At 45.6% G+C, this 18,718-nt stretch overlaps 1 protein-coding gene across 3 annotated transcripts in view; it reads right to left on the bottom strand.

The window, feature by feature from the left end:
- Nucleotides 1-18,718, bottom strand: part of LOC124118787 (glucosidase 2 subunit beta-like) — a 57,882-nt gene that overhangs the window by 20,067 nt on the left and 19,097 nt on the right. For 2 of the 3 annotated variants that reach the window (XM_046481065.2, XM_046481068.2), the window contains exons 9-10: nt 13,408-13,486; nt 9,449-9,595 (exon numbers count right to left, since the gene is read on the bottom strand). In XM_046481065.2, coding sequence (XP_046337021.1) covers nt 9,449-9,595; nt 13,408-13,486 — 226 coding nt within the window. Of the gene's footprint in view, nt 1-9,448; nt 9,596-13,407; nt 13,487-13,956; nt 14,036-18,718 lie in introns of all 3 variants that reach the window. The other variant, XM_046481066.2, reaches the window with a different exon arrangement.

The following is an 18,718-nucleotide window of genomic DNA, read 5'->3' as shown; positions in this document are numbered from 1 at the left end:
AACGCATTCTACAGCAATCAATGAATCAATCTTTACTTCAATATGATGACAAGCACATGATCATGACAGGTTTATTGACAACTTTGCAAAACGTTTGGAAAACTTTAATCAAGTCGGTCATTTAGGCAGGAGTACATGAATTATGATGCATGTCACAGTGACTGTCTGAAATAGTTCTTAACAGACATTTTTCATCTAATTATGATGTTATTGAATCTATTTGTTGTAACCAAACTACAAAAGATGTTACTGAAGGGTAATTTGAGCATTTTGAAGAATAATATTTTTCTGTGAAACAGATATATGTTGTTTTAAACATAAAGTCACATGTACTAAATGAAAAAGTTAATGCATTCTTCAGGGTACAAAATCAAGATTTATTAATTAATTTATCATTCATCCATTGATGATGTGTACAAACTACAGTGTGGGGCATGTGTACATACAACTACAGTGTGGGGCATGTGTACATACAACTACAGTGTGGGGCATGTGTACATACAACTACAGTGTGGGCATGTGTACATACAACCACTGTGTGGGGCATGTGTACATACAACTACAGTGTGGGGCATGTGTACATACAACCACTGTGTGGGGCATGTGTACATACAACTACAGTGTGGGGCATGTGTACATACAACTACAGTGTGGGGCATGTGTACATACAACTACAGTGTGGGCATGTGTACATACAACCACTGTGTGGGGCATGTGTACATACAACTACAGTGTGGGGCATGTGTACATACAACTACAGTGTGGGGCATGTGTACCTACAAAGTCTACAGTGTGGGGCATGTGTACATACAACTACAGTGTGGGGCATGTGTACATACAGCAACAATGTGGGGCATGTGTACATACAACCACAGTGTGGGGCATGTGTACATACAGCAACAATGTGGGGCATGTGTACATACAACTACAGTGTGGGCATGTGTACATACAACTACAGTGTGGGCATGTGTACACACAACTACAGTGTGGGCATGTGTACCTACAACTACAGTGTGGGCATGTGTACATACAACTACAGTGTGGGGCATGTGTACATACATCCACTGTGTGGGGCATGTGTACATACAACTACAGTGTGGGGCATGTGTACATACAACTACAGTGTGGGCATGTGTACACACAACTACAGTGTGGGCATGTGTACCTACAACTACAGTGTGGGGCATGTGTACATACAACTACAGTGTGGGCATGTGTACATACAACCACTGTGTGGGGCATGTGTACATACAACTACAGTGTGGGCATGTGTACATACAACTACAGTGTGGGCATGTGTACATACAACTACAGTGTGGGGCATGTGTACATACAACTACAGTGTGGGCATGTGTACATACAACTACAGTGTGGGCATGTGTACATACAACTACAGTGTGGGGCATGTGTACATACAACTACAGTGTGGGGCATGTGTACCTACAACTACAGTGTGGGGCATGTGTACATACAACTACAGTGTGGGCATGTGTACATACAACTACAGTGTGGGCATGTGTACATACAACTACAGTGTGGGCATGTGTACATACAACCACTGTGTGGGGCATGTGTACATACAACTACAGTGTGGGCATGTGTACATACAACTACAGTGTGGGCATGTGTACATACAACTACAGTGTGGGCATGTGTACATACAACCACTGTGTGGGGCATGTGTACATACAACTACAGTGTGGGCTATGTGTACATACAACTACAGTGTGGGGCATGTGTACCTACAACTACAGTGTGGGGCATGTGTACATACAACTACAGTGTGGGGCATGTGTACCTACAACTACAGTGTGGGCATGTGTACATACAACTACTGTGTGGGGCATGTGTACATACAACCACTGTGTGGGGCATGTGTACATACAACTACAGTGTGGGCATGTGTACATACAACTACTGTGTGGGGCATGTGTACATACAACCACTGTGTGGGGCATGTGTACATACAACTACAGTGTGGGCCATGTGTACATACAACTACAGTGTGGGCATGTGTACATACAACCACTGTGTGGGGCATGTGTACATACAACTACAGTGTGGGCATGTGTACATACAACTACAGTGTGGGCATGTGTACATACAACTACAGTGTGGGCATGTGTACATACAACTACAGTGTGGGGCATGTGTACCTACAACCACTGTGTGGGGCATGTGTACATACAACTACAGTGTGGGGCATGTGTACATACAACTACAGTGTGGGGCATGTGTACATACAACTACAGTGTGGGCATGTGTACATACAACTACAGTGTGGGCATGTGTACATACAACCACTGTGTGGGCATGTGTACATACAACTACAGTGTGGGGCATGTGTACATACAACTACAGTGTGGGCATGTGTACATACAACTACAGTGTGGGCATGTGTACATACAACTACAGTGTGGGGCATGTGTACATACAACCACTGTGTGGGGCATGTGTACACACAACTACAGTGTGGGCATGTGTACCTACAACTACAGTGTGGGGCATGTGTACATACAACTACAGTGTGGGCATGTGTACATACAACTACAGTGTGGGGCATGTGTACATACAACTACAGTGTGGGCATGTGTACATACAACTACAGTGTGGGGCATGTGTACATACAACCACTGTGTGGGGCATGTGTACATACAACTACAGTGTGGGCATGTTCACATACAACCACTGTGTGGGGCATGTGTACATACAGCTACAGTGTGGGCATGTGTACATACAACTACAGTGTGGGCATGTGTACATACAACCACTGTGTGGGGCATGTGTACATACAGCAACAGTGTGGGGCATGTGTACATACAACTACAGTGTGGGCATGTGTACCTACAACTACAGTGTGGGGCATGTGTACATACAGCAACAATGTGGGGCATGTGTACATACAGCAACAGTGTGGGGCATGTGTACATACAGCTACAGTGTGGGCATGTGTACATACAACTACAGTGTGGGCATGTGTACATACAACCACTGTGTGGGGCATGTGTACATACAGCAACAGTGTGGGGCATGTGTACATACAACTACAGTGTGGGGAATGTGTACATACAACTACAGTGTGGGCATGTGTACATACAACCACTGTGTGGGGCATGTGTACATACAACTACAGTGTGGGCATGTGTACACACAACTACAGTGTGGGCATGTGTACACACAACTACAGTGTGGGCATGTGTACACACAACTACAGTGTGGGGCATGTGTACATACAACTACAGTGTGGGCATGTGTACATACAACTACAGTGTGGGGCATGTGTACACACAACTACAGTGTGGGCATGTGTACACACAACTACAGTGTGGGGCATGTGTACATACAACTACAGTGTGGGCATGTGTACACACAACTACAGTGTGGGCATGTGTACACACAACTACAGTGTGGGCATGTGTACCTACAACTACAGTGTGGGGCATGTGTACATACAACTACAGTGTGGGCATGTGTACATACAACTACAGTGTGGGGCATGTGTACACACAACTACAGTGTGGGGCATGTGTACATACAACTACAGTGTGGGGCATGTGTACACACAACTACAGTGTGGGGCATGTGTACATACAACTACAGTGTGGGCATGTGTACATACAACTACAGTGTGGGCATGTGTACCTACAACTACAGTGTGGGGCATGTGTACATACAACTACAGTGTGGGCATGTGTACATACAACTACAGTGTGGGGCATGTGTACATACAACTACAGTGTGGGCATGTGTACACACAACTACAGTGTGGGGCATGTGTACACACAACTACAGTGTGGGCATGTGTACCTACAACTACAGTGTGGGGCATGTGTACATACAACTACAGTGTGGGCATGTGTACATACAACTACAGTGTGGGGCATGTGTACATACAACTACAGTGTGGGCATGTGTACATACAACTACAGTGTGGGGCATGTGTACATACAACCACTGTGTGGGGCATGTGTACATACAACTACAGTGTGGGCTATGTGTACATACAACTACAGTGTGGGGCATGTGTACCTACAACTACAGTGTGGGGCATGTGTACATACAACTACAGTGTGGGGCATGTGTACATACAACCACTGTGTGGGGCATGTGTACATACAACTACAGTGTGGGCATGTGTACATACAACTACAGTGTGGGCATGTGTACATACAACCACTGTGTGGGGCATGTGTACATACAGCAACAGTGTGGGGCATGTGTACATACAACTACAGTGTGGGGAATGTGTACATACAACTACAGTGTGGGCATGTGTACATACAACCACTGTGTGGGGCATGTGTACATACAGCAACAGTGTGGGGCATGTGTACATACAACTACAGTGTGGGGAATGTGTACATACAACTACAGTGTGGGCATGTGTACATACAACCACTGTGTGGGGCATGTGTACATACAACTACAGTGTGGGCATGTGTACACACAACTACAGTGTGGGCATGTGTACACACAACTACAGTGTGGGCATGTGTACACACAACTACAGTGTGGGGCATGTGTACACACAACTACAGTGTGGGCATGTGTACCTACAACTACAGTGTGGGGCATGTGTACATACAACTACAGTGTGGGCATGTGTACATACAACTACAGTGTGGGGCATGTGTACACACAACTACAGTGTGGGGCATGTGTACATACAACTACAGTGTGGGGCATGTGTACACACAACTACAGTGTGGGGCATGTGTACATACAACTACAGTGTGGGCATGTGTACATACAACTACAGTGTGGGGAATGTGTACATACAACTACAGTGTGGGCATGTGTACATACAACCACTGTGTGGGGCATGTGTACATACAACTACAGTGTGGGCATGTGTACACACAACTACAGTGTGGGCATGTGTACACACAACTACAGTGTGGGCATGTGTACACACAACTACAGTGTGGGGCATGTGTACACACAACTACAGTGTGGGCATGTGTACCTACAACTACAGTGTGGGGCATGTGTACATACAACTACAGTGTGGGCATGTGTACATACAACTACAGTGTGGGGCATGTGTACACACAACTACAGTGTGGGGCATGTGTACATACAACTACAGTGTGGGGCATGTGTACACACAACTACAGTGTGGGGCATGTGTACATACAACTACAGTGTGGGCATGTGTACATACAACTACAGTGTGGGCATGTGTACCTACAACTACAGTGTGGGGCATGTGTACATACAACTACAGTGTGGGCATGTGTACATACAACTACAGTGTGGGGCATGTGTACATACAACTACAGTGTGGGCATGTGTACACACAACTACAGTGTGGGGCATGTGTACACACAACTACAGTGTGGGCATGTGTACCTACAACTACAGTGTGGGGCATGTGTACATACAACTACAGTGTGGGCATGTGTACATACAACTACAGTGTGGGGCATGTGTACATACAACTACAGTGTGGGCATGTGTACATACAACTACAGTGTGGGGCATGTGTACATACAACCACTGTGTGGGGCATGTGTACATACAACTACAGTGTGGGCTATGTGTACATACAACTACAGTGTGGGGCATGTGTACCTACAACTACAGTGTGGGGCATGTGTACATACAACTACAGTGTGGGGCATGTGTACATACAACCACTGTGTGGGGCATGTGTACATACAACTACAGTGTGGGCATGTGTACATACAACTACAGTGTGGGCATGTGTACATACAACCACTGTGTGGGGCATGTGTACATACAACTACAGTGTGGGGCATGTGTACATACAACTACAGTGTGGGGCATGTGTACATACAACTACAGTGTGGGGCATGTGTACATACAACTACAGTGTGGGGCATGTGTACATACAACCACTGTGTGGGGCATGTGTACATACAACTACAGTGTGGGGCATGTGTACATACAACTACAGTGTGGGGCATGTGTACATACAACTACAGTGTGGGGCATGTGTACATACAACCACTGTGTGGGGCATGTGTACATACAACTACAGGGTGGGGCATGTGTACATACAACTACAGTGTGGGGCATGTGTACATACAACTACAGTGTGGGCATGTGTACATACAACCACTGTGTGGGGCATGTGTACATACAACTACAGTGTGGGGCATGTGTACATACAACCACTGTGTGGGGCATGTGTACATACAACTACAGTGTGGGGCATGTGTACATACGACTACAGTGTGGGCATGTGTACATACAACCACTGTGTGGGGCATGTGTACATACAACTACAGTGTGGGCATGTGTACATACAACTACAGTGTGGGGCATGTGTACATACAGCAACAATGTGGGCATGTGTACATACAACTACAGTGTGGGGCATGTGTACATACAACTACAGTGTGGGCATGTGTACATACAACTACAGTGTGGGGCATGTGTACATACAACTACAGTGTGGGGCATGTGTACATACAGCAACAGTGTGGGGCATGTGTACATACAACTACAGTGTGGGCATGTGTACATACAGCTACAGTGTGGGGCATGTGTACATACAACTACAGTGTGGGGCATGTGTACATACAACTACAGTGTGGGGCATGTGTACCTACAACCACTGTGTGGGGCATGTGTACATACAACTACAGTGTGGGCATGTGTACATACAACTACAGTGTGGGCCATGTGTACCTACAACTACAGTGTGGGCATGTGTACATACAACTACAGTGTGGGGCATGTGTACATACAACTACAGTGTGGGCCATGTGTACCTACAACTACAGTGTGGGCATGTGTACATACAACTACAGTGTGGGGCATGTGTACATACAACTACAGTGTGGGCCATGTGTACCTACAACTACAGTGTGGGCATGTGTACATACAACTACAGTGTGGGGCATGTGTACATACAACTACAGTGTGGGCATGTGTACATACAACTACAGTGTGGGGCATGTGTACATACAACTACAGTGTGGGGCATGTGTACATACAGCAACAGTGTGGGGCATGTGTACATACAACTACAGTGTGGGCATGTGTACATACAGCTACAGTGTGGGGCATGTGTACATACAACTACAGTGTGGGGCATGTGTACCTACAACCACTGTGTGGGGCATGTGTACATACAACCACTGTGTGGGGCATGTGTACATACAACTTCAGTGTGGGCATGTGTACATACAACTACAGTGTGGGGCATGTGTACATACAGCAACAATGTGGGGCATGTGTACATACAGCAACAATGTGGGGAATGTGTACATACAACTACAGTGTGGGGCATGTGTACCTACAACTACAGTGTGGGGCATGTGTACATTCAACTACAGTGTGGGGCATGTGTACATACAACTACAGTGTGGGGCATGTGTACCTACAACTACAGTGTGGGCATGTGTACATACAACTACAGTGTGGGGCATGTGTACATTCAACTACAGTGTGGGGCATGTGTACATTCAACTACAGTGTGGGGCATGTGTACATACAACTACAGTGTGGGGCATGTGTACCTACAACTACAGTGTGGGGCATGTGTACATTCAACTACAGTGTGGGGCATGTGTACATACAACTACAGTGTGGGGCATGTGTACATACAACTACAGTGTGGGCATGTGTACATACAACTACAGTGTGGGGCATGTGTACATACAACTACAGTGTGGGCATGTGTACATACAACTACAGTGTGGGCATGTGTACATACAACTACAGTGTGGGGCATGTGTACATACAGCAACAGTGTGGGGCATGTGTACATACAGCAACAGTGTGGGGCATGTACACACAGCCCTATCAGCTACTGACATGTATAATGAATATATGCATGTGTTCTATACACACAGCCCTATCAGCTACTGACACGTATAATGAATATATGCATGTGTTCTATACACACAGCCCTATCAGCTACTGACATGTACTGTATATATGCATGTGTTCTATACACATAGCCCTATCAGCTACTGACACGTATAATGAATATATGCATGTGTTCTATACACACAGCCCTATCAGCTACTGACATGTACTGTATATATATGCATGTGTTCCATACACACAGCCCTATCAGCTACTGACATGTATAATGAATATATGCATGTGTTCTATACACACAGCCCTATCAGCTACTGACATGTATAATGAATTTATACATGTGTTCTATACACACAGCCCTATCAGCTACTGACACGTATAATGAATATATGCATGTGTTCTATACACACAGCCCTATCAGCTACTGACATGTACTGTATATATGCATGTGTTCTATACACATAGCCCTATCAGCTACTGACATGTACTGTATATATGCATGTGTTCTATACACATAGCCCTATCAGCTACTGACATGTACTGTATATATGCATGTGTTGTATACACACAGCCCTATCAGCTACTGACACGTACTGTATATATATGCATGTGTTCCATACACACAGCCCTATCAGCTACTGACACGCATAATGAATATATGCATGTGTTCTATACACACAGCCCTATCAGCTACTGACATGTACTGTATATATATGCATGTGTTCCATACACACAGCCCTATCAGCTACTGACACGTACTGTATATATATGCATGTGTTCCATACACACAGCCCTATCAGCTACTGACACGCATAATGAATATATGCATGTGTTCTATACACGCAGCCCTATCAGCTACTGACACGTACTGTATATATATGCATGTGTTCCATACACACAGCCCTATCAGCTACTGACATGAACTGTATATATATGCATGTGTTCTATACACAATCCCTATCAGCTACTGACACGTACTGTATATATGCATGTGTTCTATACACACATCCCTATCAGCTACTGACACGTATAATGAATATATGCATGTGTTCTATACACGCAGCCCTATCAGCTACTGACATGAACTGTATATATATGCATGTGTTCTATACACACAGCCCTATCAGCTACTGACACGTACTGTATATATGCATGTGTTCTATACACACAGCCCTATCAGCTACTGACATGTACTGTATATATGCATGTGTTCTATACACACAACCCTATCAGCTACTGACATGTACTGTATATATGCATGTGTTCTATACACACAGCCCTATCAGCTACTGACATGTACTGTATATATGCATGTGTTCTATACACGCAGCCCTATCAGCTACTGACACGTACTATATATATGCATGTGTTCTATATACATAGCCCTATCAGCTACTGACACGTATAATGAATATATGCATGTGTTCTATACACACAACCCTATCAGCTACTGACATGTACTGTATATATGCATGTGTTCTATACACACAGCCCTATCAGCTACTGACATGTACTGTATATATGCATGTGTTCTATACACACAACCCTATCAGCTACTGACATGTATTTATACAAATGCAGGTGTTCTACTTCTGTATTGAGTGATAGGAGACAGGTGTATCGATTACAAAAGGGAACATGATGTACTCACTGCATCAGTAGCTGTTGGTGGAGTCACATCTTCATCTCCCTTGGTTTCACTCGCCTCCACTGGGGGCTTATAGATCTCCTTGATGTTGGGCCAGATCTTCTCCACAAACTCCTCCTCTGTGCTCCGCTCTTGGTCCTCTAGGTACTCCTTCAAACCACACACAAATACAAAAGTTCAATGAGTGAATTGGTTTTAACACCGCTTTCAACAATGTCCCAGTTATAGTTAGTTTTTAACACCAAGTTAGTACCTTGATCTTCAAGATTATCTAATCTTATAAAGAATGCCCGAGGGGAAAATTGGACGCATGTCAAGCTTGACGTCTCCTACCACCAACACTGTACACACAAATACTGTATTCCCTACCACCAACACTGTACACACAAATACTGTATTCCCTACCACCAACACTGTATACACAAATACTGTATTCCCTACCACCAACACTTTACACACAAATACTGTATTCCCTACCACCAACACTGTACACACAAATACTGTATTCCCTACCACCAACACTGTACACACAAATACTGTATTCCCTACCACCAACACTGTACACACAAATACTGTATTCCCTACCAACAACACTGTACACACAAATACTGTATTCCCTACCACCAACACTGTACACACAAATACTGTATTCCCTACCAACAACACTGTACACACAAATACTGTATTCCCTACCAACACTGTACACACAAATACTGTATTCCCTACCAATAACATAGTACACACAAATACTGTATTCCCTACCAATAACATAGTACACACAAATACTGTATTCCCTACCACCAACACTGTACACACAAATACTGTATTCCCTACCAATAACATAGTACACACAAATACTGTATTCCCTACCACCAACACTGTACACACAAATACTGTATTCCCTACCAATAACATAGTACACACAAATACTGTATTCCCTACCACCAACACTGTACACACAAATACTGTATTCCCTACCAATAACATAGTACACACAAATACTGTATTCCCTACCAATAACATAGTACACACAAATACTGTATTCCCTACCAACAACATAGTACACACAAATACTGTATTCCCTACCAACAACATAGTACACACACAAATACTGTATTCCCTACCAACAACATAGTACACACACAAATACTGTATTCCCTACCAACAACATAGTACACACAAATACTGTATTCCCTACCAACAACATAGTACACACACAAATACTGTATTTCCTACCAACAACATAGTACACACAAATACTGTATTCCCTACCAACAACATAGTACACACAAATACTGTATTCCCTACCAACAACATAGTACACACACAAATACTGTATTCCCTACCAACAACATAGTACACACAAATACTGTATTCCCTACCAATAACATAGTACACACAAATACTGTATTCCCTACCAACAACATAGTACACACACAAATACTGTATTCCCTACCACCAACACTGTACACACAAATACTGTATTCCCTACCAATAACATAGTACACACAAATACTGTATTCCCTACCAATAACATAGTACACACAAATACTGTATTCCCTACCAACAACATAGTACACACAAATACTGTATTCCCTACCAACAACATAGTACACACACAAATACTGTATTCCCTACCAACAACATAGTACACACAAATACTGTATTCCCTACCAACAACATAGTACACACACAAATACTCTATTCCCTACCAACAACATAGTACACACAAATACTGTATTCCCTACCAACAACATAGTACACACAAATACTGTATTCCCTACCAACAACATAGTACACACAAATACTGTATTCCCTACCAACAACATAGTACACACAAATACTGTATTCCCTACCAACATAGTACACACAAATACAGTACACACAAATACTGTATTCCCTACCAAATACATAGTACACACACAAATACTGTATTCCCTACCAACAACATAGTACACACACAAATACTGTATTCCCTACCAAAAACATAGTACACACACAATTACTGTATTCCCTACCAACAACACAGTACACACAAATACTGTATTCCCTACCAACAACATAGTACACACACAAATACTGTATTCCCTACCAACAACATAGTACACACACAAATACTGTATTCCCTACCAACAACATGTTTCTGTATGAAGTTTTTAACAGTATCCCAATCATGAACCCCTCAGACTATGGCACCTGATGATTAATATCAATGCTAATCTGCTATCCTGTACCTGTGCAATATGATCAATGATGTGTCCATGATGTATTTTGGAGAAACATACACATCCAATACTCCAAACGTTTAGACACTTGTTAAATGTCATGATAAAAGCAGATACATTAACCAGTAATGTCTGGAGGAAAAATACATAACTCACAGTAACCGATTTGTCAGAACAAACTGATTATATCCAGTGAGCAATGATGAAATCCAAACAGGACTTCAACCAATTGAGCCAATAATCAGATACAAACTATTGTATGGAGACATGGCTCATAGTTTAGCATTAGAAGAATACAGCATCTTTGCCCCATCTTTGTCCCAGCATTTTCAATTTGGACAGATATAGCCTGGGAAGGAGTTAGAAAACATGGTGTGATCTTGTTATTACTGCCACACAGAAATAGGTGAGGCAACTTATCTGGTAAGTAATACTGCTGAAAAAGGCAAAACTCTGGGCCACATTGTCTCTAACCTCCCCCAGGCCATGCCTGAACAAACATCCATATAATGCTAATCTGAACTGGTAAATCTGAAGCTAAATGCATCCCAAACTAGGTGTATGACACCATACATACTATAGGCACATGCATTCCACAACTAGTTTGTAACATCACACTATATCCATTCTGTAATATTTTGTTTGTAAATAAACATAAAAAAACTGAAGAAATTTGTAAAGCAGGTACCGAACCATCTAATACCAAGCAAATGGGTGAGGTGAGGTGAAATAGGGTTTAACGTTGCGTCCAAGATTATTGCACTTATATGGCGACGTGCATGTACGTGTATATGTGTGTGTGGCTGCTTGTACAAGTCCGGACTGATGCCGATTTATAGTGCTAGCACACTGAGATACCATGCCTCAGTTTAACATGAATACCCCAATCAGACAAAGTATACCCACTCCAAGCCGACCAGTCCTTGTTTTAGCCCCTTAATGCCGAGTGCCAGACAGGGTAACAACAAGTACCATCTTTTAATGTCTTTTGGTATGACGCAGTCGGGGATCGAACCCCGGACCTTCTGCTCTCCGGGCGGACACTCTACCATTAGACCACGGAAGCGGTCCCCAAGCAAATAGAGTGAGTGAGAGAGTGTGACTTTATGCCGCATTCAGTAATATTCTGGGAATATCACGGCAGGGGACGCCAGAAATCAAGGGAAAAGAAAACACCTACAGGTTTGTGTAACTATTTGAAGCTGAACCTATTTGAAGGCAGCCTGTAAAGATATGGGCCAGACCAATGGTTGAGACCATGAGCAACACACTAATCATGCTGTCAGTTAATAGTGACACAATCAACAAGGTCAACAGGCAGGCAATAGAATTCAAGGGATCTTTCCCCATCCAGGTCCCCACTGGTGTTTCATACTGAACATACCCTACAACACCACACAAGGGAAATTAGGAAAACTTTATGCATGTTTAGAAGAATGTTTGCAAAACGATGTTACTATCTAGATGAGTTAATTCCCGCCTACTACTTCATGACACGTAAGTTTGTGAGGGCTGAGAAATACAAATGAAGATGTCATGAGAGAGAACTCATATATATACCTACTGCCAATTTAACTTTTTTGTTTCAAATTTGAAATATCACATTTACATGTACTTTGAAACCTGTAAATTAACAACTGTAGGTTTAATTAAGCAGAATGTTCACACAACATATGACATGCCATATGGAGATGTTGGGAGGTCCCAACCAAGCTGGACTAAGACACATGACCATACCTTTGCTTCCTCCTCACTCACTGTACCATCAGAGTCAATATCAAATTCTGGGTGTGACATCATTTCACTTGTGTCAACACTGCAATAGACAACCATACACCTTACTATTGGAGCTAACTGTTGCCAGCCAGGCAGAACACACCTGTGTCCAACACACATGCTGCCTGTAGTCACCTCATATAACCAACATTATTCTGGCATGTCTCCAGCTTCACTTAAATACTTGGGTTGTCACTGCCACCAAAAATGGAGCCATTGGCATATCTAAAGGAGGCAAGTATAATAAGCTTCAGAAATATTTCACAACTAAGGAGAGAAACACTAGATGGAAACAAAAACGGAATTGAGAACGCTTCAAACCAAACCAGAAGCCCTGCTAGCCCAAACAATGTCAGTTATATGAAGCATGTAGCATATTACGGAGAAGCAACAAGTCAGACTTCATTTGACTATTGGTTAACTAATGTCTGACTTGTCACTACAAGAAAGCAGGCTCCTCTCCAAACCACCCTGCTGCAAGGCAAACAACTGTCCCCCTGCTTCAGCTACCTTTATGTCCTCTACTGTCACAGATCCATCCTTGTTTTTGTCAAAGCAAGACTGGGATAACATCTCATCTATTGTTATACTGAAAGGAAAATGCAACATACATCCTTTACACCTCACCATGTAATGCAAGTGAATGTGATTTTATTAAATTAATTAAAATGCTTACATTAAAATCTATGTAAATATCTCAGGATATGCCATACTAGTAAAATCCTAGATATTTTTTATATTTGTATACTTAACCTGCATTACTCCTTATGCATTTACTGCTTGTTCTTGACAGAGAAAAGAGTTGTGTGAGGGTCTTTGCTTGAAGAAGTTGCTCCAACTAGCTGAGAGGCCAGCCCATCATGCAGCTCCCCCGTGACCAAAGGAAGTGATGTCACGGATCCTCACATTACTCTGGAGTCCGAAACATCAGAAGGCATCTTTGGGAGGTAGATCTGCGATTGGTGGGTCCCTTTAGATGCAGTAATGCAGGATAAGTATACAAATATAAAAAATATCTAGGATTTTACTAGATATTATACTTATCCTGCATTACTCCTCAATGCATCTTTATCGGATGGAAACGGAGGCGGGCATACCTTCAGATGTGGCCTTTTTTATCTTTTATTCCCAGACTCTGTTCTCTAGCCAATCCTTGGCTGTGTGGTCGGCTTCGGGTGACCACTCCATGTATGTGAACCTCCAATTCCCTCATCCCGTCCTCTACTGTGTGGCTGGCGTCAGGTGACCACTCCATGTATGGGAACCTCCAATTCCATCAGCCCGTCCTCGGCTGTGTGGTCGGCCTGGATGACCATTACATGGAAGGGAAGAGTCAGGTGTGCATTGTGTCCTGGTACTGCGCAGCCTGACAATAACACACGGGTAGGTCGACACTGGAGCACCGAGCTGTATGCAAATGAGGCATGAACCTTCTATTCCAGGGCTCAAGCCAGGGGAGGTCGAAAGGCCAGCTCTGGACTTGGAGGTGTATTCAATGACATGTAGTAGTGGTGACCTGCTGGGCCACTACTAACGGACCAAAGCTGTGCATGCCTTGCACATCCTCCAATGCGACGTCTCGCAGGTAGTGACTGGCGAAGATCGTGTTGGATCGCCAGAAACATCCCTTGATTATGGTGCGTAGAGAGCAGTTGCTGTGTAGCGCCATGGTGGAGGTGACCGCCCAGATCTCATGCAGGTTGTTGGAGTGTTGGGGGTCCAATCTCGCGGCCTCGTAGGCCTGGAAGATGATGGCTCGTAGCCAGAGGGCAATCGTGTTGCGGCTGACTTCCGCTCGTGAGGTCGCAAATACCGGTACGAAGAGGCGTCGTCGTTGTCTACGGCGTGCCTTGGATTGTCGGATGTAGCTAGGAATTTCTCTAACACCGGACATAGATTAAGCTCTAGTTCATCTTCCGCACCCCCAATCGATGAAAGCGGGGGGGGTAGGAACAATCTATTGGGCTGGTCTGGGAGCTGATTTTTTGCAATAAAGTCCCAGCACAGGCCCAGATGCACGGCTCCGTGTGCTCCCTGTTCAGAAGAGCAGACTCGTGTGACGTCTAGGGCGTGTAGCTCATTGACACGGGCTGCTGTGGCGAGCGCCAGTAGGAAGACCGTCTTTTTTGTAGAATGACGATGTTTTCGAGTGGCTCGAAAGGCACTTCTCTCATCGAAGTGAGAATGACGTTCAAGTTCGCCTTTTGGTCTTCCAGTCTGAATGAGCGGAGCAGTGCCTGGAGTTCCGGGATTTTAGTCATTCGTTGATCTTTTGGAACTGCCAGGACGGAGTAGAGCGCCACAAGGTAGGTCATGATGGTACTGCCCTTGAGCTTAAGCTTGTGACGCAGATGGTGCATGAACTCGGCCAGGAATTCAGGCGATGCAGATGTGGGGTCTTGGTGCTTGCCCCTGCAAAAGCTCTCGTAAGATTGCCCCTTGACATCATAGAGGCTCCTGGTGGTTGGGTGATGTGCCATCGTGCTGGCCCTGGACGCTCTGGCCAAGTAGCCTTTGGCGTTCAGTGTTCTCTGTAAATCGACCAGACGTGAAGACATAACCTGTCTCGTCCTGGGTGTGGCTGTCTGCTGTGAGGGTGGATTAGCAGATTTGGCCAATCTGGGAGTGACAGTGGGTTGACGTCGGACAGCTCTCTGAGGTCTACGAAGCAAGCCCTTGCTGGCCACCAGGGCGTGACCAAATTCAGATCGATGTTCCGTGTTGATCTGATCTTCTGGACGACTTTGGGAAGGAGTACAGGTGGCGGAAAAGCGTACGCTTTTTGTCCTTCCCAGGGGACAATGAAAGCGTCGACTGCCCAAGCCAGTGGATCCGGCAGCGGAGATATGTAGGGCGGGATCTGGTAGTTCCGACTGGTGGCGAATAGGTCTATGTTGGGGAGACATTGGTCTCGACAAACAAGAATGAAGGCATCAGGGTGAAGTTTCCACTCTGTGGGAGCCACTTTGCCAGGCTGAGATAGGGCATCCGCTAGGATGTTTCGGCAGCCCGGGATGTGGTGGACCTGGAACTGAATCCCCAGATGATCCACCAGGTGAAACAATCTGAATGTCTGTAAAAGGAGCAAAGTCAAATGAGTCGTTCCTTGGTTCTGAAGGCACCATACGACAGTGATGTTGTCTGTCGAGATGGGCGTGTCTGAGGGCCTGCTTCCAGTAAGCGATGGCCAAGGTAAGCGCTTCCAGTTCGAGGTTGTTGATGTGCAATAGGCGCTGATTGGCGGACAGCAGCCCCGAGACAACCTGTCCCTCCAGGTGTGCGAACCATCCCAGAGAGGTCGTAAGCCCTGTGAAGGAGACGCTGCCAAAGCCATTCGATTCCACCGTCCATCACCGGAGATGTTGCTTGACATGATCCGGGAGGACGATGGATACGGAGGGGTCCTGGCGCCTGATGTAGGATGCTAGGAACATCTGAACTGGGCGCATTTGGAGCCTTCCTCTGTAGGTCAAGTCCTGCGCTGAGGTTAGGAGGCCCAGGAGGACTTGCCATTGACAAAGAGTGTGTGGTAGGTGGAGAGCTGGAGTCAGGTGCCCCTGCATGTGCTCCCACCGGTCTCTGGGTACAGAGATTAGATCAAGGTCTGTCTGGAAGAGGCCCCCGATGAACTGAAGGCGCTTGGAAGGTGTAAACTCTTGACTTCCTGAGGTTGATCTTCACACCCCAGCTGGTGTAGGAGCCAGAGGATAAAGTCCCTGTGGCCGAATAGAGAGACAGGCTCCCGATGGTCCAGTAGGCAGTCGTCTATGTACGCCTTGAACTTGATGTCCCGGCGATGGAGGTACAAGGCTATCGGCTTGGTAAGCCATGTGAATAGCCACGGGGGCTAAGAAATTCCAAATGGGAGGACCGCCCATTGATAATGGAGATGACGTGGAGGAATTTCCGGTCGTCGGGATGTATAGGGACATGTAGGTAGGCGTCCTCGATATCCAGGCTGATGAGGGCCTCCTGTGCCGAGGACCCGGGGTCGCAGTAGCCTGAGCGTGGTCATCCTGAAATAAGGTGGACGCGCCAGGTAGTGTTTGTTGAAAGGGGCGAGGTTGTGGATCATCCTGTGTTTGTCGGAGTCCTTCTTGGGCACCAGGAAGAGAGGTGAGTAGAAGCCTGGTGTTATGGCTGGGGCGTGTACAACCTCTATGGCTTTCTTCCATAGCAGCGCCGTGATGTTCCAGCTCATTAGCTGCTGTTGGGTGGGGTGGGGGGTATGTGTCCACTATGGGTGACGACATAGTGCCAGAAATGAGTCAGTCTCCCACCTACTGGGGTGTCGACAACTTGGACGGCTGGGGATGGGAGGTCCCAGTTGTGCCTGTCTGGCGATTCACTGGAGGTCCCTGCGGTTGGCATTACCTCCCTTGGAGTAGCTGCGACAGGACTGCTATGTGCCTGAGGACTTTCCTTTCCCCTTGCCTCTGCCCCGAGAGGTGGAGGTGGAGCCCCGCACCCGAGTCTGCATCATGGCTGGTAGGAGCCAGACTGGGACGCCAGGGCCTTGAGAGCCGTCTCATCAAGGGCGAAGGCCGAGACCTGGGAGTGTTTCCTGGATATCTGTCCATTAAAAACGTCAGAGCCGGACCAAGGTTGACGCAAAAGGTCTCTCTTGAACTCTGGGTCCCAATTTGACAAGGCAAGGTACCCAAGGCGTCTAGTGGTAGTGAGTTTGATCAGAGTGGTGCGCATGTGGGTTCCACTTGTCGTTGGAGGTAGGATACAACCCCAGTTAGATGGTCAATCCTATGGGGGTTGTCCTCCGATAAGTCCTGCAGTATAGCTATGGAGGATGACGCCATCAGTGAAAGAGGTTTGAAATCTCGGTTTCCACGTAGCGAGTTTGCTGTCGGAAACTCCGACTGAGGTGGAGCGGTTCGATCCCGTCATGCGGTGCATCTAAGGAGAGAGCGTGGTCCGCAACTTGAAGCGAGTGGACTGGGAAGTCATCTCGTCTATAACGTGGGGATGAAGGATGGAGTCAGTGACAGCCTACTGAAGTCCTCATCCAGAGCTGAGATCATGTCTCTTATCAGTGGGTCAGGAGGGATTGAGGTGGGATCTGCACGGATGAGAGTCTTGCTATCAACCTCTAGGCCGGGCGAGGGAGCGATTGCCTCCAATCTGTCTGCCAGCCAGTCTGCGACTTGGTCAAAACCCAGGTGGGATTCGCCATCCATAAAGGTGTCGTCATAACAAGGGATGAACGCGCTCTCCGAGGAGTCAGACCAATAGCCACTGGAGCGTCTGCGAACCGGGG

The sequence above is a fragment of the Haliotis rufescens genome, unplaced genomic scaffold, assembly GCF_023055435.1.
Source record: "Haliotis rufescens isolate VD_foot unplaced genomic scaffold, xgHalRufe1.0.p SCAF_2, whole genome shotgun sequence".
In the NCBI taxonomy this organism is placed as follows: Eukaryota; Metazoa; Mollusca; class Gastropoda; order Lepetellida; family Haliotidae; genus Haliotis; species Haliotis rufescens.
Note: the sequence above shows the minus strand (reverse complement) of the source record. Positions and strands in the feature narration are given on the sequence as shown.